The 22,540-nt window shown below is 39.8% G+C and overlaps 2 protein-coding genes across 7 annotated transcripts; one reads left to right on the forward strand and one right to left on the reverse strand.

The window, feature by feature from the left end:
* Nucleotides 1-535: 535 nt before the first annotated feature.
* rad51d (RAD51 paralog D) lies at nt 536-3,877 on the forward strand. Of its 2 annotated transcripts, none has more exons than XM_084698323.1 (10): nt 536-936; nt 1,043-1,104; nt 1,331-1,449; nt 1,586-1,667; nt 1,860-1,994; nt 2,102-2,197; nt 2,460-2,550; nt 2,827-2,897; nt 2,976-3,140; nt 3,352-3,877. In XM_084698323.1, exons 1-10 carry the CDS (start codon nt 855-857, stop codon nt 3,442-3,444), a joined length of 996 nt encoding a protein of 331 aa, XP_084554449.1. In that variant the 5' UTR covers nt 536-854; the 3' UTR covers nt 3,445-3,877. The 2 variants fall into 2 exon arrangements, with proteins under 2 accessions (XP_084554449.1, XP_084554448.1); XM_084698322.1 differs by having other exon boundaries at nt 544-936; nt 2,812-2,897.
* Nucleotides 3,878-4,032: 155 nt separating this feature from the next.
* On the reverse strand, nt 4,033-12,510 carry lig3 (ligase III, DNA, ATP-dependent). Of its 5 annotated transcripts, none has more exons than XM_084698319.1 (21): nt 12,492-12,510; nt 11,041-11,610; nt 10,731-10,859; nt 10,303-10,512; nt 9,954-10,105; nt 9,511-9,677; nt 9,291-9,368; nt 8,912-9,080; nt 8,525-8,680; nt 8,070-8,201; nt 7,888-7,967; nt 7,538-7,625; nt 7,083-7,160; nt 6,751-6,874; nt 6,367-6,509; nt 6,170-6,244; nt 5,715-5,861; nt 5,307-5,451; nt 4,929-5,047; nt 4,673-4,756; nt 4,033-4,536 (listed from the first exon to the last, which is right to left on the reverse strand). In XM_084698319.1, exons 2-21 carry the CDS (start codon nt 11,579-11,581, stop codon nt 4,306-4,308), a joined length of 3,048 nt encoding a protein of 1,015 aa, XP_084554445.1. In that variant the 5' UTR covers nt 11,582-11,610; nt 12,492-12,510; the 3' UTR covers nt 4,033-4,305. The 5 variants fall into 5 exon arrangements, with proteins under 5 accessions (XP_084554445.1, XP_084554444.1, XP_084554446.1 ...); XM_084698318.1 differs by lacking the exon at nt 12,492-12,510 and adding an exon at nt 12,232-12,353; XM_084698320.1 differs by lacking the exon at nt 12,492-12,510 and adding an exon at nt 12,186-12,337 and having other exon boundaries at nt 4,929-5,026.
* Between the last annotated feature and the right edge of the window lie 10,030 nt (nt 12,511-22,540).

A 22,540-nucleotide genomic window follows, 5' to 3' on the forward strand; every position in this document is an offset into this window, starting at 1 on the left:
TACAATATGCAATACAGTATACTAAACCTAACCTTATAAACCTATACTAACCGAAAGACAACTGGGGTACAAATAGTGCAATATTGCTGATTGCTGAGTGCAACCAGTTGCTGAAAGTGACAGTGTGTAAAGTGGCTAGTGAGAAGTGTATCAATGTCCGTATCAATGTCCATTCAGAAGCCTGATGGCCCTTGGAAAGAAACTGTTGTCCAGTCTACATGTGCGAGACCAAATGCTTCGGTATCGCCTGCCAGAAGGCAACGGGGTAAAAAGACTGAAGGATGGTTGTAACTTAATAGAATTACAAAGATGCATATGCTGTAGGACCATGCAATAGGCTGCCCTCAACATTTGTCCCAGCATGCCGAACAGCTGCATCTCATGCTCCCTTTCCTTCTGTCGCCTTCTCTCCTCTCTGCTCTCACTTGCCACCTCATGTTCCTCCATCCACTGCATGAACTCCCTCTGTAAAGCATGCTGATGTCCAGTGAAGGTTTTGCACCATGCCCTCTAAAGCTTTAGCACTGTCTTTATTTCTGAAGCTCCTCTGGTCAGCTGCAGGTGTCTATAAGCATAAAAACTATTTTACGGTTTAAGCGACTGCATTACACTCCCGAACAGTAGATGGCGGTGATGCACCTCATACATGTGGGATCGTCAATCTGCCGTTTACCTGATTAGAAGAAGAAGACAATGCAGTGTCAGTCAAACCTGTGGCGGGGAAATATTAAACCCTTAACCTTTTGAGGCGTCTCAGCCAGTCGTTATAGCTAGTTAGCTAAGTGATCTTTTATTACATTTCTTCTTTTGTAACATTTTCAATTTTGCTGTTACCTCGTCCGATTTATGATGCGATGGTTGTCCTCAGAGATGGCATGTGTCCTGGATTGGATGAGGAATTGATACAAGCACTACGAGCAGAAGATGTCAAAACCGGTGTGTTTGTTTACTCACGTGTACAGTGTAACTCACGATAAGTAATTTTACTGGAAAATTAGCTAAAACACCATAAACTATGTGCTCACATGTGTTATTTTTACAGTGGAAGATCTGGTGTCATCTGACACTGAAGATCTGTCACAAAAATGCACCGTGTCTTATAAGGTAAAGCATGCACCATAGTGTTTAATTTGTCTGATTTTATTGACAGAGGATTCAATAGTGATGATCGTCATTCGTGTCAAGCACTAAAATGTTAAGTCAATTTCGAATTCTCCATACGAATTACATCAGGCATTCGGAGTCTAATGCCACACACACAACAGAAATGTGAAAAAAGTGAAATCATGGGTGACAAAGAATGTTATGGTATGATTGATTTGCGTTTCAGGCTTTATTGGCTGTGCGCAGGGTTCTACTTGCCCAACACGCAGCCTTTCCTGTCTCAGGTGCTGATCTGTATGAGGAACTGCTGAGTTCCACTGCCATCCTGTCCACTGGCAATCCTATGTTAGTATCTACACAATGTATAACCTACATTGGGACTTGTGTAATGAGAAATAGATTAATTTGACTTTGAGCTTTAGCACCTACTATAATGTTATTGGCTTGGTTAATCAAGGTTTGTGTTTTGGTTTTATTCCAGTCTTGATAAAATGCTAGACTCAGGTTTGTACACTGGGGAATTAACAGAGCTGGCAGGAGGCCCGGGAAGTGGTAAAACCCAGGTGAACGTTTTCCACCATAACACACATCATTGACAAAGATAACACTTAATTTGTCTGACTGGTTTTCCAGACTACAAATTAGCCTAATAATCCAATCCCACTGTTTCCAGTGCTGCCATTCATTTTCCATCTGCATTTACTGTGTTTAATGCACAGTGTTGTGCTTCATACAACCATGTTTGTATCTTTCAGGTGTGTTTTAGTGTAGCATTGAATATATCTTACCAACTAAAGCAAAGTGTGGTATATATTGACTCCACTGGAGGAATGTCTGCTAGCCGCTTACTTCAGGTGTTACAAGCGAAATCCTGTAATATGGAGGAACAGGTAAGCTGAGAGACTCATATGAGCTACAGGGCATTTTATGTTATTAGAATGGTAAGCAATTACTGACAGGTATATTATTACATGGCACTTGTTATGGCCCTTTTCAGATGGAGGCTCTACAGAGAATCCAGATTTTCCGCTTGTTTGATGTATTTTCCTTACTTGGCTGTCTACATAGTCTGCGATGCAGTGGTCTACAGCAGGTATTACAGATGCATGTTTTTGTTTTGTTGTTGTTGGTAAACATTCTACCTGTGATAAACTATTAACTTGAATGTCTAAGGCCCATGTTCAACTGTGTAAAATGCATCCTACCTTCTTGGGGAAATCAATGTTATGACACGGATCAACAACAGTTGTTTAGGGAAGCACAATGATCCACCTATCCAGTCCATTATCTCAACTTAATGTAACTAAATACGCCAATGTAGGATTTGTGAATATGCTATTCATCTGTCTTTCCAGGCTTCTCTTGGTGGGGGCTCAGTCAAAGCAGTGATAGTGGATTCAGTGTCAGCCTTAATCTCTCCCATACTGGGAGGCAAACATAATGAAGGTAATAGGGCAATCAGTTGGCACAGTATCACATACCTTTTCAACTCAGAGAGGGTGCAGGTGAAAGTATAGTATGTCTATGATAAATCAATATGGCCCAATTCTCTGTCAAGTGGTGTTGCATCTCATAAAATAAGCCTATTGAGGGCAGGGGTAGTTAAAGATATTGATAATGTTCAAAGATTATATCTGTCAACTGGTTCATTACTAGTTTTTATTAAATGGTGTGTATGGGCCTCACAAGCACTATATTGACTTACAGTGAAGATCTCTCCAGGCATGTCATTAATGATGCAAGTTGCTGAAGTTCTGAAAACTATAGCCAAGGACTTCAATGTAGCAGCTTTGGTGAGCAAAATATATGCAGATGGATCATTTTCCACCCATTTAAGATCTTCTTTAAACCAAAAAATCACGTGTTTTTAGGTGACCAACCACACAACAAGAGATGGCAGTGGGCAGCCGAAACCTGGATTGGGTCTATCTTGGAGTCATGTGCCTAGAACCAGAGTTTTACTGGAGCGGGTGGAGAGGCCTGGTTCCTCATGTACTAGCCTACGCACTGCAACTTTAACTAAGTCTTCTAGACAGGTATGTAATATTGAGACCCCCAATGAACACATGTCTGCATTCAATTCTTAGACATGGGACCTCATTCTATGACAAACTAAGGTTTAAAATGCTAGTTACCTCAATCTTATATGTGTAATGTACTAGACATAATACTAAAAATAAATGGGCCTGAATGAAATATTTGTTAAATATGCATGTTAAGTTTCATGAACTTGTTCTTCCTCCTTAGCCATGTCTTCTCAAAACAGAGTTTGATTTAAAATGCTGGGGCAGACCAGATGATTTGACTGCTGTATCTGGAAAGAGAAAGCTGGAGAACTAATAATTCTGAATATCAAACTGAAGAGGTTTGCAGAGTTGCCTGTATGTTGACTATATATTCTAGCTTCGAAAGAAGGGAACGCATGTGTGTTTGGAAATCAACCGAGGCCCCAGTGGCTATGTAATACTATATATACTACAAATGTAATGCGTTTTGTTACAAAAGTGTGACTTAAATGTATTGATTTAAAAGAAGTTTCAGGCCACGCACGTGGATTATAATGAAGAACAAAAAAAATGATTTAACAGAATATTCAAGCCTTTTATTAGCACCTAAAAACATTGTTTTAATTCAAGGCTGTTCCTTAACTTTGAAAACCAATCCATTTAGCTTTTCCCGTGGGAAAATCATTGGCTTTGCAAACCATAAAAAAGGCTGTGTTAAATTCACCAACACATTCTGCACATGTAAAATAAAGTAGTTTCATATCCTTGTCGTTCATGAGTTCATGAGCCAAAGCTTAAATGGTGTATTGATGTTACAAAAACTACTTAAGCTCGCTCAACCATTTACAAACTCACCCTAATAGGAAAAAGTAGTACTTCTACATTATTCCATTGCTTGAATAAAAGAGAAAAAAAGAACTGGTTCCACCATGGACACACAACTTGCAGAGACGCAAACCTTTCCCCAGGTTGCACAAAACAAAACAAGAAACATGATTCAGTGTCCATCACAATCAATCATTCAACCAAAGTCACAAGGTTTAGCGTTGCACTGTGTATTCTGAGTGGTTCAGAAGTTGAATACTTATTGTAGATATACTGGACTGTCAGCTATACATTGGCTTTTAGTAAAGCACTAATGCAGCATGTTAAAAAGCAGGGCTGAAGGGAAGGAGGGGTACACTGGTGTGTCTTATCAGCAGGGAGGGACCACTCTTCTCTTGCGGATACATTCCCAGATCCAGTCAGAAGTGACCCTCTGGGCCTGGCCGTCCTCTGGATCTGCCAGGGTGTGTGTTGCCGAGGCGGCGTCGTACTCCGCCACCAAATCTCCGTCGTATGCTACAAAGTAGCGCCGCAGCTTCTCGTAATCCGGAATCGAGTCAGGCAGGAAGAGTTTTACCCCGCTGAAGATGTCTAGTAAAGTCTGGGGGAGTGAGGGGCATAGTGTCAAATGTTCTTATGAAGATGCACAAAACCATGCTATACAGATTAATTATCAGTTGTTTGGTCCGACTAGTTTTGGCAGTCAGACACCATCCCAGTCATACTGAGACACCTACCTTGTCGTTCCTAGGTTCTACTAACTGAGATTCAACCTTTGGCTTGCTTTGTCCGTTGCTATGCAGAGTTTCTGTTTTCTTGGCCTGAGGTAAATTCAAGTTGTGATGTTGCAATTAAAATGTTGACAAAAAAGAAATATGATTGTTCTCTTTGTACTCTGTACATGTCAACATAGTAGGCCGGCCACAATGGTCATAAAACAACTGAGGACTTGGTAGGTCAGACCTGTCCCTGGCGGTATTTGTTAGTTTTTACCTTCTTGGCACTTGGCTCCTCGGCAGGCATTTTCCTCTTTGCAGCAGGAGAAGGAGGCTCTTTCTTCACTGTCTTTGCTTTGGGAGCACTGTTCTTGCCTGTGAGAGTACAATATGTCACTGAGAAAAAACAGATACTAATGACGTATAAAGAACAATATGTCTGCCGGAATGAAGCACATTTTAAAACACGAATGATTGTTATTTGATCAAACTCAGGTGCAGCTGTATTGTCATTGTGGAATTTGACTGATTTCAAGTCAAAGTGAACTTATTTGAGCACAATGTGGTAGACCCTTGGGTCAACAATGAGTAAACGGCTAAATGGGAGTTGTTCTTGTATCCTGGGTGAGCATGGAGGCAGCTGGTAGTGACTCACTGGGCTTGCTGGGAGGTCTGTGGGAAGTGGAAGGCGGGGAACCGCTCCTGCTGTCGCCTCCAGAGGAACTCTTATCATCGTTGGCTTTGGAGGTTCCAGCTGTCACCTCAAAGTCAAAATTTTCCTTGGAGATACGGTACAGCTCCTGGAAAGACGCAGAACATCAAAAATACATGTATAATGGTCTGCCGTGTAAACGGAACACTGAAATAAAATGTGCGTTTATACATTTGTGTTGTAAAGGCACAACAATAAATGGTGCTCTTATTGGTAATGTCCTCCTTGTCCAAGGCTTTTATGTGAATGTATATGGATTATTAAATATGATTGAATTAAATCCCCAAACCAATTAATAAACAGATTAGAATGTCACAAATAAGAGCACAGTTGGCAGGAGAGATATCGTACTCTGAGCTGGTGGAGGTTGGTGGCGGTCTTCCAGTCTTTGTCATCTCGAATGCGGGTGCAGCGAGGGAAACGGATGGAGATGCCGTCGGCGGTGTGCATCTCTGACTTTGAGAACTCCGCCCCAGTGATCTCCCACACTGGTGCAGTCTGATAATCAATATAAATCATATCAATCAGAACACAGTTACAAGAAACAGCCTATGTTCAAATTAACACAGATATAGATATATGACATTGTGTCATATTTGATAAGTGAGATATAAATATATTATATTTGTCATATATTGTTATTTTATATTTTTGATCAATTGTTCTCTCGCAGCTGGTTTTGAGATTCAAACATATTTACCAAAGTAAATATATCAGTTAAGCTAAAACTTCAAAATCCTCAAGAAATCCTGTAGTTTGTCCTTGAGAAAGCTACAAGGGAATTTTTTAATTAAGTTAAGTCTTACCTCAGGATCCCGTATAAGGAAATCGGGATAATAGTTCTTGATGATTTTCAACCAACCAGGGATTTTACTGGGCTCCTGAAGAGACAATATAGAGACACCCATGCTGTAACAATATGTTCGCACACAAGAATATACCCTCTCTATAGCCAGACAAACTATGAAGTTCCACTCTTGTGTTGAAGTTCCAATCCCCTCACCTTGCTGATTTTGATCACGTCCAGCTCTTTCTGGAGCCTAGCCAGCGTGGCATCATCGTATCCTCCAGAGCACTTAGTGACAGTGCACCATTTCTTTGAATCAGGGTCATAGCAGCCCATCAGGAAACTGGACATAATCCCACCTGGTGGATGGCAATAGGACACAATGACATCTGGTATTTCACCCAAGAACAATCTTTCAAATTAAACTTTATTCAAACTGGTCTTGAAGGAATGACTGGACGTGTCACAATACAGCATACTGAAAAGAAGCTTGGTAGCAAAAAATAAAACTTTTTTTTTTATATATAAAACTTTTTCATATTTAAACAGGAAGTCCATGTTATTATGTTGTAGTGCTGCTGACACTTTTGGTGTACTGACCATTTGAACCTTTCCCATAGAATGCACCCAGAACGACCAGGTCAGCAGTGTCAGCCATGGCCCCCTCGTTCAGGTAGTCCTTCTTCACCTTCAGCCAGTGGCGCTTGCCTGGCTCATAGGTTCCCTTAGGGCACACATGACAGGACCCAGTCAAACACACATTAGGCAGATATGTTAGCAGATAAACAGGATTTTTTCATGTAAAAAATTAGTAAGCAACAAAAATAAGTAAACAACAAATAAACCAAACAAGTTCCCCAAACAAGCAAAGCTAATTTGAAACCAGGAATCTGTTGGGCCAGAGTAGTTTGATGGTTTTCTTGGAATCTCACCTTGATGTCTTTGAGGACAAGCCCCTCCAGTCCCTCTCTGATGACCCGTGTGATCATCTCTGCCAGATCCGCTGCCCTCTGGTGGCCAAAGCACACAGCTGTCACACACAACCTGTACATCGGCTTCAACCGTACATGGTCAAAACACAATACCAGGCACGGTAAACAAAAAGATAATAAAAGAACTACAATAAAGTTTCAATTTAAAATATGGGGCAACAATATCTCAATTACAGTAACTAACTAATTACTGTCTGGTGAATGAAAAAGAATAGTGCAATAATAAGATCACAATTCCTCACATACAGTCATGCAATAATGTCTCAGTAAAAGTGCATTGTACAGTGCAGCAAAAATTGACAGAAGTGTAATATAAAGACTCCTTAGCATGCCGACCACCCTGTTTCCTGAGAAGGATGAGGGGATAAGTAACAATCAGTGATTGGTAGACCTACAGTGACGTGTTTCATTTCAGAGAACAGAATTCTGTTAGGGACTTCCACCATGTTGTCATTTAGGAATTTCCTTCGTTCGTTCAATGGCCTGGAACAGAGATAATAGGATGTTATCCGTCTTAGTCAACGCTACAAATACACTCTGAGGTTTCTTTCCAGGAATCGTTGACGGGGAAAAAAGAAGCACAAAACTGTACATTCGATAAAGAAAGCTTCGCCAAGAAATCAATTATTAAGGCGACCAATCATGTTGGCTGTTGTCACAGCTTAATCAATATGAATCCAATGAAATCTTCACGATGAGAAAAATAGTGGCCACAGGCCTGTATCCCTTGACAAAAACAACTTACCTCTCCATCAGGCTCACGCCGTTGAAATAGATGCAGTCAAAGACAAACAAGCACACTTTGGCGTCTTGGAAGGCTGCTTTCTAAAATGAGAGGGTTGATAGAGAGAGACATTGATTTTCCATGATACACGAAAACAAACGGCAAACATTTTACGGAGGACCAATTGCTTGACCCATCCTCACTTTGTGTACTCCCAAAGTCCCGAAAGGCAGTGGTTTGCTCGTGTTTGTGTCAATGAGGAGGACCTCGGCATCCAGGATCATACTGTGGCCACCTACAAACGCTTGGGGGATGAACTCTTTAAAATGGGCCACCTGCAACACAAACACACACGTTGGGTATGCAAACAAATCCTAACAGAAAGAACCGCTAAGAAACCCCCCCCCCCCCAAAAAAAAAAAAAAATCTACAGTAACTGTAGCCCTTGTACAAAAGATACGACTCCACCCTTCCTGAGGTAATAACCAAAGCAGCAGCCTTGGAAAAACAAATCACCTTTGTCGCCCAGTCATGAAGAGAATAAACAAGAGGATTTACACTTTGACTTGCAATGCTTCAGTGAATACATAACGTTTTTGTTTAGCATTTACTGTAAGTGTTAGTGTGTGTGTGAGTATTTGTGTGCGAGTGGACTGACCTTGTGTGGAAGGACTGGCTTGAGACTGCGACTGAAGTAGCTGAAGTGGTCTCCGTTTTTGTGGACCTGCACACGCTCACCGTCATACTTAATTTCCGAGAACATGCCATTTGGACACTTTTTCATGGCTTGATCAATGGACTTGCATGCCTCTGCCTGGAGAAGGGAAATGGTGGCACATACTAATGCAACTGATGTCAACAGAAGGCATGTCTAGCATGGTGCCAAGATTAGAAAAAACTGTAGAAATGTTTTTATCAACGCCAATAACCGGCATTTATTGTATAAATGGACTGAGAAGTTTGATTTTCCACCAGCGTAGCCAAATTAGGTCATGTTGTGCATCAGAGCATAGGTGTGTACAGATGTGTGTGTGAGACCCCTCACCAGCATGGGCTGCACTGGGGTCATCAGTGAAGCCTCCACAGTCAGGAGCTTCTTGGGGCCCGAGCCGTTGGAAGCCTCCTGCTGGTTCCTTAACACGCGCTCCACCACGTCTCCCAGGTTACGGGAGGCCTTGAAAGCATCGTAGGCATTAGGGTCCACTGCATCCAAGCTGTGAAAATATATATTTTCGGCATTTCAGCTTTACTGCAGTATCAACAGTGTGGAGGAACAGGAAATGTCGAGAGGACATTCAGGAACCATACAGGGGACCTGCGGTGAGGCCGTCGCCTACCGCTCTACCCGGTGAGCCACCGGGGCACCCCCAAGACTCAGTTTAAAAATCTGTTAAACGGTTATGTCCCATTATGAGGCAACTTACACATGCTTTGCTCCAGAGTTCATCTTCAAATCATGCTTTATGAGGCGTATGATACATTTTAAGTCGTTGCTTGTACATCTGGGGGGAGAAAAGAAGGAAGGGAGGTTCAGTACTGAAATTTAAATTATGAAAGAGAAAAAAAAAAGAAAAAAAAAACATTTCACTCCACAGTTAGCTCATTCTTTATACCAAGATTTTACACAACAACACAAAGTCTCACTTTCTAGAGATGTCTTCCAATTCTTTCTGCTGCTCATCCTCTTTGGTTAACTGAGCCAGGCGGGTCAATGAGGAGTCTACCTGCTGGATGGTCAACAGACTCTTGGCAGCCGGTGGGAAAGACTTGCTCTCCTCAAAAAACATCCTCACCGTCTCAGACACATCCCCCTACAGCATCAAAAACAAAAACACATAGGTCAAGTCTTTTTCTTCTTCTTCAAAAAAGGTTCACTAGATTAATTCCTGTTTTTCTTCTTCCAATTTGCTAAACTTTGCCTGGCATCAAAACGGAACCTGATGGAAAGATGGACAAGGCTCAACAGCATATTGATCATAAGGAAGGAAGACAACAGCTAAGACATATGTTTGTGTATGCCTAAAACGACAATGAGCCATGTCATATTAGGCTTATCCATAACAGGATGGAATATTATGAATACTGACCTGTTCCAGATCTCGCACCATGTCATCGTGGTTGCAGTTGAAGATTCGGCTGAAAAGCTTTACAATCTGTTTGTCGTTGAGGTTGTACACGCTCTTCACCACCCCTGGGAGAAGAAGCTTCACCGTCAAGTACAGGTCCCCCCTAAACTTATCTGGAGGGGCATGAAGTCAGTGTGAGTCATCCATCTTGGTTAAATAATTCCTTATGAAAGGGGATTTGTAAGACATGATTGGCAATCAAGAAGATTCAACCATAATAGGCCATCTTTGGTCAATTTTCAGCAAAGAGGCAAAACAAGTTTGGGGACTACACATTCCCTGCAGTCCACTGAGATGCTGCCAGACCCACCTCCCCCAGAGCCTTTCCTCAGGAAATCCTGGATGATTGAAGTCTTGACATTGTAGCTGTTCTTGTCTGCCACCATGGCACAGAGCTTCCGGAACTCTCTGAGCAGGCAGTCTTTATGAGTGAGGTCACACAGCTGGGTGGATAGGGCACTGCCTTGGCTGGGTTGGGCTGAAGAGGGTCCCGGACTGCTTGAACTCCCAGCCTTTGTAGCTGAATAATCAAAACGATGATAGAATTGACAACACCAGATAGATTTTATAGAAAGCTTAGTGTGTAAATACAGTATATTGACTCCATCCACGATAATTCAGTGATTACAAAATATATACTTCTTAACTCAGTTTCATAAAAGAGATATATGTGCCTAAAGGACTGTGCTCCATATTTTAAAAGAAGCGTAATGTTGAACTACCGGAATCATTTCTCACCTGTAAAGCCTGAGAATTTCCGTGGGGCATTAATGGACGGGTCTGCTGGTGGAGATGATAACTGACCACTGGTGTTCAGTTTGGTTTGCACCTTCTTCTTTGGGCTGGCGTTAGCCTTGGCCATTAACTCTGGATAGCATAAGGGTAAACGCACAGTAGTACACTGTGTGCTTTGACATTGTCTCAGTAAACACATTTTCGATATCTGGAAGTTACAGATCAAGCCACACATTTCTGTCAGAGCCTATTGACTGGCTTCGGTGTTCTTAAGTTACTGTAGATGAATAAGTGAGGTGGGGTTGTATCCTACCTGAGACTTGCTTGTTGATCAGCTCCTTGTCCTCATCCTGCAGCTCCTCCCAGCCCTCCAAGTCTGTGATGTCCTCAATCTTCTTTGTGGTGGCCCGCGCCCTCTCTAGCTTCTCAAAGATACATTTCATGTGGTACCACTCCTTCATCTCCCCAGCAGACTCGCTGAACGGGTTTGGCACAATCTTTCCGATGCGGACAAAGCCCTTTGCAATTTTATCCTTACATTTCTTACATCCAGCTGTGCCACGTTTGGCATACTCCACACAGAATCTCTGTTCTGACATATTTGGCTGGTCAGTGAAATACTGATGCCACAAAACTTTTAAATGAGAGTCTAAGGAGAGTTTGTGTTTTGGGGGTGCTTGTCTGCAATGTTGGCTGTTCCAAGGGAATGAGTCCTTGGACCGGAACAAGAGTTGTAAATTCTGGAAGGGATATTTCCAAAACGATAACCTCCTGTGAGGCTGAACACTGCAGACCTGTCCTAGATGTGTTCTGCAAAGAGACTCAAGTGTCCATGAAATGCATAATCTCTGCATCCAGTCTGATCTGATGGATTTTGTGATGCCTAGAAACAAAACGTTCAATTAGATCGTTTGATTTCCATGGTAAACTTAAAGGTAACTTGGAAAGTATCAAACCGTTTGCTTAACTAACGAGCCAAACTTCACGGAAGCTAGCTAGCTAGATATTTACTCGAAAATGCAGATTCTAGAAAGGCTAAATGTTAGCATGCAACTACTAGCTAAGCTAACCTAAGCGCTTCCTTACAGGACTGATAGCCAGTGCAAGACAGCTACAGATAAATTAGCTATCACAAACAGTCAATTATCAATCTCACAATGTTCACTATCAGCCAGCGTTAGATAAATCAATCGTAACATCACAAGAAGCTAGAGGATTACATAAGATATTACGTATCAGAAAATACGATACAAATACGTGTGTTGAAAGTCTTCAAAGTTGCCAAGATATCAGTCTACTTAGCTAGTGAGCTACGTATAATCTTTTGGTACATAAACTAGACTGGCTATATTAGCTAGCACACACCAGAGCCATGGCTCTGGAACACACTAGCTTCCACCAGCAAACTAAACAATACTGGTCAGTGTGATATGTATTTTCATGTAATATATTCTTTACCGTAACAAAACGAATAAAGTTAATAATCTGCCTTGGAAAAAATCACCTGTAAATAAGCGTCTTTGCTAAAAAATGACAAAACTATTTCAGTTTTCAGTTAATGGACAAGCGTTAGTCCATTGTCGCTTTAAACACATGCCTTTAAATGCTACCATGCTTCCTCTTTGTTTGCTTGTATTTCCTGTATTCTGCGCATGTCCTTTTTTGACAAACATTATAATGATGCCGACAGAAAATCTGTTCACGTTAACGTTGATCTGTGTTCTGCAATTATACAAAAAAATGATTTTGTGTTAAATCAAATACCTTTTCTTCTATGTCTCTTTAGGTTGAGGTGTCTTAAATTATAATGGCCGGGTGTCCCAGATTAGTTAAGAAGCTCTTAACGCTAAGAGCTTCTTAAGAGCGTTCTAAGAACGCTCGAGAACGCTCCTAAGAAGCTCTTGGCGTTTGGCGGATTTAGGCCAGGGGTCCCCAAACTACGGCCCACGGGCCGAATACGGCCCAACCACGCATTTGGACCGGACCTCTCAACTATGCCAGATACATTTTTTTTCAAGATTTAAAAAAATAAAAATAAACAATCAGTTCACACTGATTAATATGCATACGTAACTGTTGTGATTTCAATAGCAAATAATATGAAAAAAGGTCATTACGGTAGTAATAACGCTCTTTCAATAGGTTATATATCTGTTTCGTATGTACGGTTGTATGGTGCATAACAAAATAATAAATTAATCTAGCATAATAAATACATTTAAAATCACAATAAAATCTCCATCATAATAATGGTAGTCACTCCGGCCCATGGAATTTTCTGTTACAGACCGACCCGGCCCCACATTAAAGAAAGGAAAAATGATCTGGCCCTCGCAAAGAAAAGTTTGGGGAACCCTGATTTAGGTTAGCCATTGGATTTCTTATGTTTCTCATTCATGTGTGGTAAACATATTAAATAGGCCTGGGATAGTGTAAACAATGGAATTATAATGCAAATAGCATCCTAAATGTTATGGCGTCATTTAAATTTAGCTTGCATTTCCATCTATGCACAAGGGGTGGCAGTAATGCCATTAAATAAAGTAATTGCACTATAGAAACCATCGTTCCAACATTCATATTCCTTCAACTCATGCATGGCCTCGATTACGGACACAGATATTTCATTCTGAGAGATAGAGCATTTGTGAGCGGTAAAGAGGGAAACCTATTCCTTCCACAAAAAATGTCTTCCGCATAAACTTTGCAGAATGGTTTTGCTTGCCCAAGGGAACATGATTAAAAGCAAGACAACCAATACTTCTCAGATGCTGTGGGCACTGACTCTGGGACAAGTGTTACCACTCCTACAACCAATCCTCTTCATATAGCTTGGATCAAATTGCTGCAAGAGGCAGCCAGTGAGACATTAAAGAGTATATCGCTGAAGAACCTTTACAATGTCCACATTTAACCAGCTATTCCACCATTCTCCTGATAAGAGTAATATTAATTTTGCTCACATAATTCACTAATTTATGATCTTATTGACACAAGCCATATGCAATGAACCTTTCATTTGACATAGGATCAATTCATCTCATTTGTTCTTGAAGCAGCTGGTGAAAAGGTTGACCTAAGCAATACACCCTGATCCCCGTCACACACTGCTGACAGATGTCACAAACATAATTGGTCCCATTAAGATTTGCTGCCAGAGCCAAAACAAATTGTATCACCAATACATAAGTAGTGCATTGATCTAAGAAGCATAACTGTTGATGATTGACAATTATTATAAGAGACTCAAATAGGTTGACAACCTTATGCTTATCAAGGTTAATACATTCACTGACCATGAAGGACACTGTGATGTCACCGTTATGTAATTCAAAGTAATCTCTATTTCAGAAACTAATACTTCTGTAAACATTAAAATAGTATCAATGACATAAATACCACCTTCTTTGAACAAAAACTTTTCTTTGTCTGAATTACCGTCTTTCTTCAAATAAACGCCTCACCAAGGAACGTTATTTAATAAATGCCACGGCGTTTATTCGAAGAAATACGGTAAAATGGCTAAACACTCAAAAAAAGAAAAAAAATCACAGACTGTGAGATTGAGGTTCTGACAACAGAGGTGGAGGCGAGAAAATGTCATGTTTGGCGGCCTGTCATCAGGTATTAGCGACCAAAGAAAGTCGGCGGAGTGAGAAACTGTCACTATTTGCGCCCTTTCTTGTTTTTAACCTGTAGAACTTTGAGATTTAGCTCAATGTAAAGTGCATTACAAATAAAATCATTATTATTATTATAGGGCCATAAATGCTGTTGGTTCGGAGAACCGGACCATGGCAGAAATTAAGAAGAAATGGTTCAATGTAAAACTTGAAATTAAGAAACGAGTGGTGGCGCATTGTAACAGCAGTGCAGGGTTAGAGTGATGCATTTCCTGAGTGATTTTGTCGTTCGTTTGACACCCTCAAGTATAACATAAGTTATTAAGTGGTGGCGGATTAAACAGAAGGGTGTATAGCATTTCCCGTTTTAAGTTTTGGCATTTTGATGTGGCCATCAACATTAATGATCAAACTTTTATTTTTAAGTTTTTTGAATAGTCAACGTCATAAACGTAGTAGCGGAAACTTTATTTTGTAAGTTATGTTTGTTGAGTTTCTGCACTTTTAAGTTAGAATTCGCCATGTTACAGAGCCAGACAAGACTTTCTCACGTCTGCTCAAAACTTTCCGTGAAGCCCCACACATTCTTACGTCAAGTACATCTTTATACAACACACAGTGTGCGTGTAAACCAGCTTACGCAAGCTTTTTGTGCGTACGCAACGTTTATACATGAGGCCCCAGGGAATTTGATTTAACCGCAGTGTCAGTGCTGTTTGAGACAGTGGGACCCAAGGCCCCATACTGCGACTTCCAACTGCTAAAGAAATATAATGCCAGCCATCAGGGAGAAAATACCTTGTTCAATCAAACGGTTAAACATTTTAGCTGGCTTAAGGTAAGATGTAGAACACAGCCCACCAAGGAGAACATAAAACTACTTTAAAAATTACTTTAATGTGTTGACAATTGGCAGAGACTGGCTTGCAGGTCAAGGGGGATGGAAGCTAGAGGCAGTTGTTTCCAACCAGAGTACCACAGGATCTTGTTGGTCATTCTGTTTATTAGCAAATCCCTTTGTCATACTTAAAAGATTAATTGTCTTATGTATGGGTGAGAATGTGACATGCCACATGCCATAAAAACATCTGTCAACTTAAGACGGATTAAAATACAGTGTCAAATTAATTTTACAGCAGCAACCATATTTAGGTAATCGTATGCAAGTTGAATTCTGGTCATGCAGTCTAAATGTGTTTCAGTCGCTCGTGCACAGGGCCCAAGAGAACCATGGCCTGAAGAAACAACCCTCCCTGTTGATTTGCATTTCACAAATTTTCCTGTGAAATAAATACAGGGCTTGCGTTGAGGATAACTTCAAAATCAAATTAACATATCACTAGGCTTTGCTCTGAATTGCAATTAAGGACACCTCAACACACAGTTTTTTTTTCTTTAATTTGCACATGGTCCTGTGTGACGGACAGCAGAATACACAAACATCCTGGATTTCAAATGAATGTAGAAAGGTTTAATGTGGTTACCAGTACATTAAAGTAATGAGACTGTTGCATACAAATCTGGCTTAGTCAAAGACAACATGCAACCCTCCTTGAAATCTTGTGTTTCATTTGATAATTTCACATTTGGATGTGGTGAAAAGCATCCAAGCGCTCTACCAAACTCAATTACGGGATAGCGGGCACAGGTCCCACAGGACAGTGCAAGGAGGAACTAATTAAATGACTCAGCATTCTATGGTCACTGGGCCACAATTAAGAACAAAGTAAATAACACTGAAATCAGACTCATGAGGGGCTAATACTGCAGCTAAACTCATGTATTGCAAAGGCTTATAGAAACAAAAATAACATTGATATTTGTGGAAAATACAGATACACAGACAAAGAGAAAAGATACTGAATCATATGGGTTCATTAACCATGATGACATGTTTTAAATGTATAGTGTTTAGATCCAGCACCTTTACTAGTTCTACTACAAGTATGCATACAGACAATAGGTATACAAAGACACATGTTCTTAACAAATGCATTATTACTGTGTTCAATAATTTTCTATTTACTACATCAAAATAAAATGTGCTGGAACTGTCATTTAGGCATTGTATCAATCCAGCACGAAAAACTAAAAATGTTTGAAGGACATGCATGTGGTTTGCTCTGACAAAATCTATGGAAAATGAGCCTGTTGGTTTTTTTCCTCTCCCGTCAGATAATAAAATGGGCATTATAACATTATTATTTTCATTGATTCCAGGCCACTCAAATGGCTGGGCATTTAATCTATGCTCTGCCTTGGTATTTAGTATGCTCTGCCTCTATTCATCTCACTCCCTGTAGCATTTTTCCACACAACATCAATTGACATTGGCCTTGAAAGTTAACTGTTTTTCCCAGCCTTTTTCCCAGCCATGTCCCCACAGCAACTCACAATGAATTTCTGCTCTCTGTTTCACTTTGTCTGTTTAGGTTATTTGATTTCTAATTAAGCCATCCTGTTGTCCCATCCCTCCTGAGTTTTATCCTCGTTGAGTAATTCAAGCATGGTGTAATGATATACCAGGTCACCAACCCAAAGTCCCAGCTAAGACAAAGAATATACTGTGGATAATGTAATAGATTTGTACATGACGTAGAAATAGCGACAGGCTTATTTTGACTTGTTAGAATGTACTGAATTCTAGGTTGGAGACGTTGAGCAATTCTATTACGGATGGACTGTGTATAATCTTGCACAACTCAATCATTAACTATGTGTTGGGAATTGTTTACTGTAATCAGATAGACTACACAATCACATTTCACAATCATTCATTTTATTGTGGCATAAGTAAGAACGTCTTGTTTTTGTTTTTATACATAATGATGTGGCAGAAGAGATCTTTCAATACAATGAATGATAAAGGAGTGTGAGTAAAATAACTTTGATAAAAGACAAAAGAAATAAGAAGGCCTACAGTTTTGGTCCTCTCTGAAAGCTCCACAACTCTAAGCCAACCCCAGAAGTCCCCACTCGTGTTTCCAGCCTTAAGGAAGATGAGTTGTTTGGTGAGGGATTTTGGATTATTCCTATGTTTTTTCTTCTTTCTCTTACTTTAAATTCTTTCTATATGCTTTCAACTCTACGTACACCCAAGTCAAGATTCCATGTTGAATAGACTAAATGGTAAGCTAAGTATGCAACCAGTGACACCACTGACATTTTCTCAATTAGTTCAATATATCTTACAAGCTCAATTGCTTGTAAGATAAAAGACATAGAATAGAGCCTTTTGGTGTAGATCCCTTAAGTAAGGCTAGATTCGCAGTCTCCATGAACTCTGAAGACTGAAAACTGCCGGGGTCTTGTGTCATCAGTGGTTATTTAGGCTTACGAGCTCTAGTAGGGAGAATGACGGTGTCGTATGCTCCTGTGACATGAAAAGTTTTTATTTTGTAGAGAGCACTCGGTACAGTGTAATTTAAGTCATCAATGTCAAGGTTTACAACATGGTAATTGTTACAGGTCATATCGTGATTTCATTGAAGTGATGTACACCTGCTCAAAGGACCGTTATTTAGAACACTAACTAGTTTAGATCCTTCAAATCCTGCAGTTCTCATACAGTTTCATACTGTACATAGACAACATATTTTATTGAGGCTGGATGTCAGCATTAAATAAGATACTTGATATTTGCTACATAAAAAATTAGAACAAGTATTGTTTTTGTTACAACACTTATGGCCTTACTGTATATCTTTGTCTTCTAATAATGGAATTTTGGAAGGAATTTTACAGCAGGTTAACAGGGGACTGTTTGAAAAAGTCAACATTTGGCACTCTGCTGTGATTGAGGCGCACTCAATTACGAGATGTAATTATAGGAAAAGACAAAATGGGGAAGTTAAGTATCTGTAGTACTGCCGTTTCTAACCTTTAAGGTTAGTTAAAGAGCCATGGTGAAAATACATCTGAAGCCTCTCTTGTTTGTTATGTGAGTGAAAAGATAAAAATAAGTAAAAAATAGGAGAAATCGGATTGAGGTCCCAAAGTAAGTCTTTAGTGAAGTATAAACATGATAGAGCAAGAGACAGCTGTCTGCTGTTACCGTTCAGTCTCACCTGCAGCGTACATTTGCCTCTTTTTATGACATCAGTTGCTCCTTGCTTTTGTCTTTCCCCAGGAGACCGAACCTTATTTTTAAAAGGACACCATGTTGATAAAAGATCCACAGAGAAGCATTTACAATTGAGATAACAACACAGCCTGATTTTCCGTCTCTTAAAAAAACATACCAACCTCAGACATGGATAACCTGAGGGCTTGGTATCTTTAATCCCATTGACAGACAGGTGACAAACTGACACTGTTGCTGTGTAACACGTGGTTAGTCATTAGAGAAAAGAGGGTTTGCCATCTATTTTTAGCTTCCAATTGTGGAATGAATACAATCGAAGAAACTGCTGTTTCCCCAAGTACACCAGTACTATCTTTGTCTGCGTGAACACAGACAATATAAAGATTTGTGGTGTGAAGATAAATAACATACCAACCAAATTATCTATTTTCTTTCCTTCCCTCCTTTTGTGTGTTTAGGGTGTAAAAAGGCACATGGTTCATGTGTTCTCTTCTTATTAGGAACAGTGGAACGGAATGTAAAGTGTTTGAAGGTGCTAACCTGTTGAGTTTATTTACAGAGAGAGCACTCATGAGAAGAATGTGTTCCACATGGCGGGAAAAACAATAACAATTGAAGGAAGATAGATGAGCTGCAGCTAAAATAATGTAGAAAGGGGAGGATATCGATGGTTTCCTAATTACCTGAGATTAAAGTTTGATTACAGATGGTGGGACTCGGCTGATACAGCATCTGAGATTGGAGTAGAGATTACAATGAGTGCAAGGAGTGAAGATAATCTCATGCAGGGGCATAGTGTGTGAATGAGACAGAATGAAGGCGGAGAAAATTTGTCTTCTAAGTGGGGCCATGGACTAAACAAAAAATATAGTTGATTGTTATTTAGATTATTGTCAATGTCAACAAAGGACAACGAATAAATAGCCAAGACACAATTAATAGCGTGAAATTGCCAGAGAAAGAGTTAGAAAAGCTGAGGACTGATTAGCTCTAGAGTTAAATACCAACTATCATGGTTGATAGTTAGAAATGTCTTGTCAGAGCCAGGAGAATTGTGGATGATTTAAACAAACTATTAACAAACAAACTGTTATCAATGCCTTTTTGACGTAATAAAATGCTTAAAGTGATGCTACAAAGTTCATAGTGAAAAAACTGTCAACCAAAAAGACTTCACAGTCACAATGTGTCTTTCGGTTGCATTATGTTCTAATAAAGAAATGTATTAAAGTCTAAATGTATCACACTTAAATAACAGTTTATTGAATATAGTTGTTTTTCATTGTAAGTAGTATAACAAACCATTATATCAAGATTTTACTTTTTATTTTGATGGAGAGTATTTTAGAAGGTAACAGTATAAGGTACAGTATGTATAATAGGTAAAAGATACACGTGAAGCAAGTAAAAAGACAATACTTAAAACTGTTACATGTCTCACTTGAAAGCTTGCCTTTATTCAAAGGTATTTCAGTCAATCAGATTCAATTGACTGAATATTAGATGAATGAAATTCCATGTTGCTGTCATTCTTTTTCAGTTTCAAATTTGCCAAAAAAACAACCCTTGTCTGCATGTAATTTGCTCAGCAATAAAAAGCTGATGGCAGATAGCTGAATAACATGTATAGTATAATTTTTCCAGACAAGTAGCAAGAATGGATGCTGGTGTAGTGGAAATCATTCTGGTAAATTGTCAGTCTTCCTTGATGATCTTTCCCTGTGGTCAAAACCCAGCAACTGGTGCAGCTGCAAGGAATAGAAAACGTGTGCAAACTGTGAAGTGGTGTAACCTTTTCTTGGCCGATTCCATTAAAAACTTAGCTCCCAGAAATGTAACACAAACAACAAAGTGGCACAAATAGACAAGATTCACAGAACCCCACTCACCTACAGGCTCAAAAACCATGAAGACCCTTCACATCCTTAAATCCCTTGGGAAGATCAATTTTCTATTTTCATTGTCTAGTCTACTCATTCACACACATTCACATGCCCAGATGTACAAATGCGTACACACACACACGTACACACACACGTGCACACACACAGTATTGAGTTGAGAATCATCCAGCCATTAAATTGGTTCTCAGTGCCGAATGGTTTGATTACAGTTGGAACGTGATGCATTTCTTTTCTTTTATACCACTCTTATTGCACTCTTGCTTTTTCTGCAGTCTTCACGAGCAGTTTTAACCAGAATGCTGCATTTAAACAAACTAGTGCATATCGGTGACACAGAGAATTTTGGAATTATAGATAGACAGTTCAATGGCCATGATGCAGCTGGTGAGAACAGTTCTCCTCAGTGGCTTCTCAGATCAAAATTGAAATGATGTCAGTACAGTATCCGGTGAGATAACCGTTGGAAACTCGCTGCCCTAAAATCCCATTCACACAGATTCACAACCAGATAGATAGATAGATAGATAGATAGATAGATAGATAGATAGATAGATAGATAGATACATAGATACAGATACAGATACATAGATACATAGATACATACATATATACATACATACATACATTCCTGGCATTATTAGAGAGATGGTGAAAACATTATACCACCAAATGTATTTTGCATCTCTGAGCACTGTTCTCTATCAAGAAACAGCTGCCGGTAAATACCTCATTCAATGTTTGCTAAGTGAACAAAGTATTGGTTAGTACTTGCTATTATGTGTTATTCAGGTGGTAAACTGATAAACATGTACACCCATTTTGAATAGATGCGGGTCTATTTTTGAAATGTTTGGAACGAATGGCTCTTTTCTCAAACGGTTTGATTTGCCACTTGGGGATTTTATCTGATGTGTTTTAACAGCTTGCTCAACAGGCAAGGTAGTATAATTACCTTCAAATAGAGAGAAACAAAAAGGACATCCTCTGGGACTATGAAATGCACAGTGCATAGTCCCACGATGCAGTATTTTACATATATTCTCTGACAGACTTCCTCTGCAAGGCACTTGCCATGGCTGACTAGCAATAACTTGCACACTTACATCATGATTTATGTAGACAATTTCAAAACGGCTCTGAAATGCCACACTGTGGTCTCTCACAGGTGGAGGCTGTGTAGACGTGTGTGAGTGTGTGGTTCTCTAAGAAAGCAAAAACACTAATGGTTAAATGAATGCAAAGGACAAGAAAAGCATAAACAACAAATGCATAGTGAAATGAAAGATTCCTAAAAGGCAAACCTAAATCAACATTAAGACTAAGAGACTAAGAGATCAAAAACTATAGGGAAGCAAAGGCACAAGACACTAAAGTGCTTGACATAAACAAAAACGTTTTACTCAACCTGACAAAATTACCAAAAAAGGAGCTTACTTTAGCATCTACATAAAGGAAAGGTAAAATGCTACCCCGTGTGCTCCATCCTCTTGAGATGCAGGTGGTTTGGTATCATTTGCCCTCTCCTTTACAAGTATTGACAGGTATTACTGAATCCTGTAAGCAAGCCCCACACTTGACTTTGCAGACTTTTTTGTTTACTCAGCAGTGTTCACCCACTACGTCCTATGGCAAATAATGAAATTTAGAAAATTTCAGCTGCATATTTAGTGTTCTGTGATTGAAACAAATATGCACCAGGCCACTGATAAGCTGGGGAGGAATCTCCAGATGTTATGCTAGAAATTCCATTAATTAGCGTGGCAAGCCTTTTTGTTCTTTGATATGTGTTAAAGGAAAGATGGTTAAATTTAATGTAAAGTCCAAGTGTCACACAGACGCCAAATTACATCATCTCACCCTTTAGTACAGGCCCTGTGGTTCATTAAGTATCAAATGGCCCTTTCAGCTGTCTGCTATTGTAACTCACTCTCTAATTCCCTCTTGCAAACTTTTCATGCCATTAAATACATGATATGCTCGTTTAAGTACCTACAGCAATGTATAAAGTTAGGTGGAGAAAATAATTAATGGTAATTAGAGAGGGGTGGAGGCCTGCTGTGCTTGGCCGGGCTTCTGGAATGGGTCCCTGGTGGGCCATTCTGGCATCTTACAGTACTATATGTTCTCTTGGTTACAGTAGCCATTAGTCAGTTGAAAAGGTGAAATCTCTGATAAAAATGTTCCACATTTGCAGTGGAGGTT

This window comes from Hypomesus nipponensis, chromosome 5 (assembly GCF_054491055.1).
Source record: "Hypomesus nipponensis isolate SF chromosome 5, ASM5449105v1, whole genome shotgun sequence".
Classification (NCBI taxonomy): domain Eukaryota; kingdom Metazoa; phylum Chordata; class Actinopteri; order Osmeriformes; family Osmeridae; genus Hypomesus; species Hypomesus nipponensis.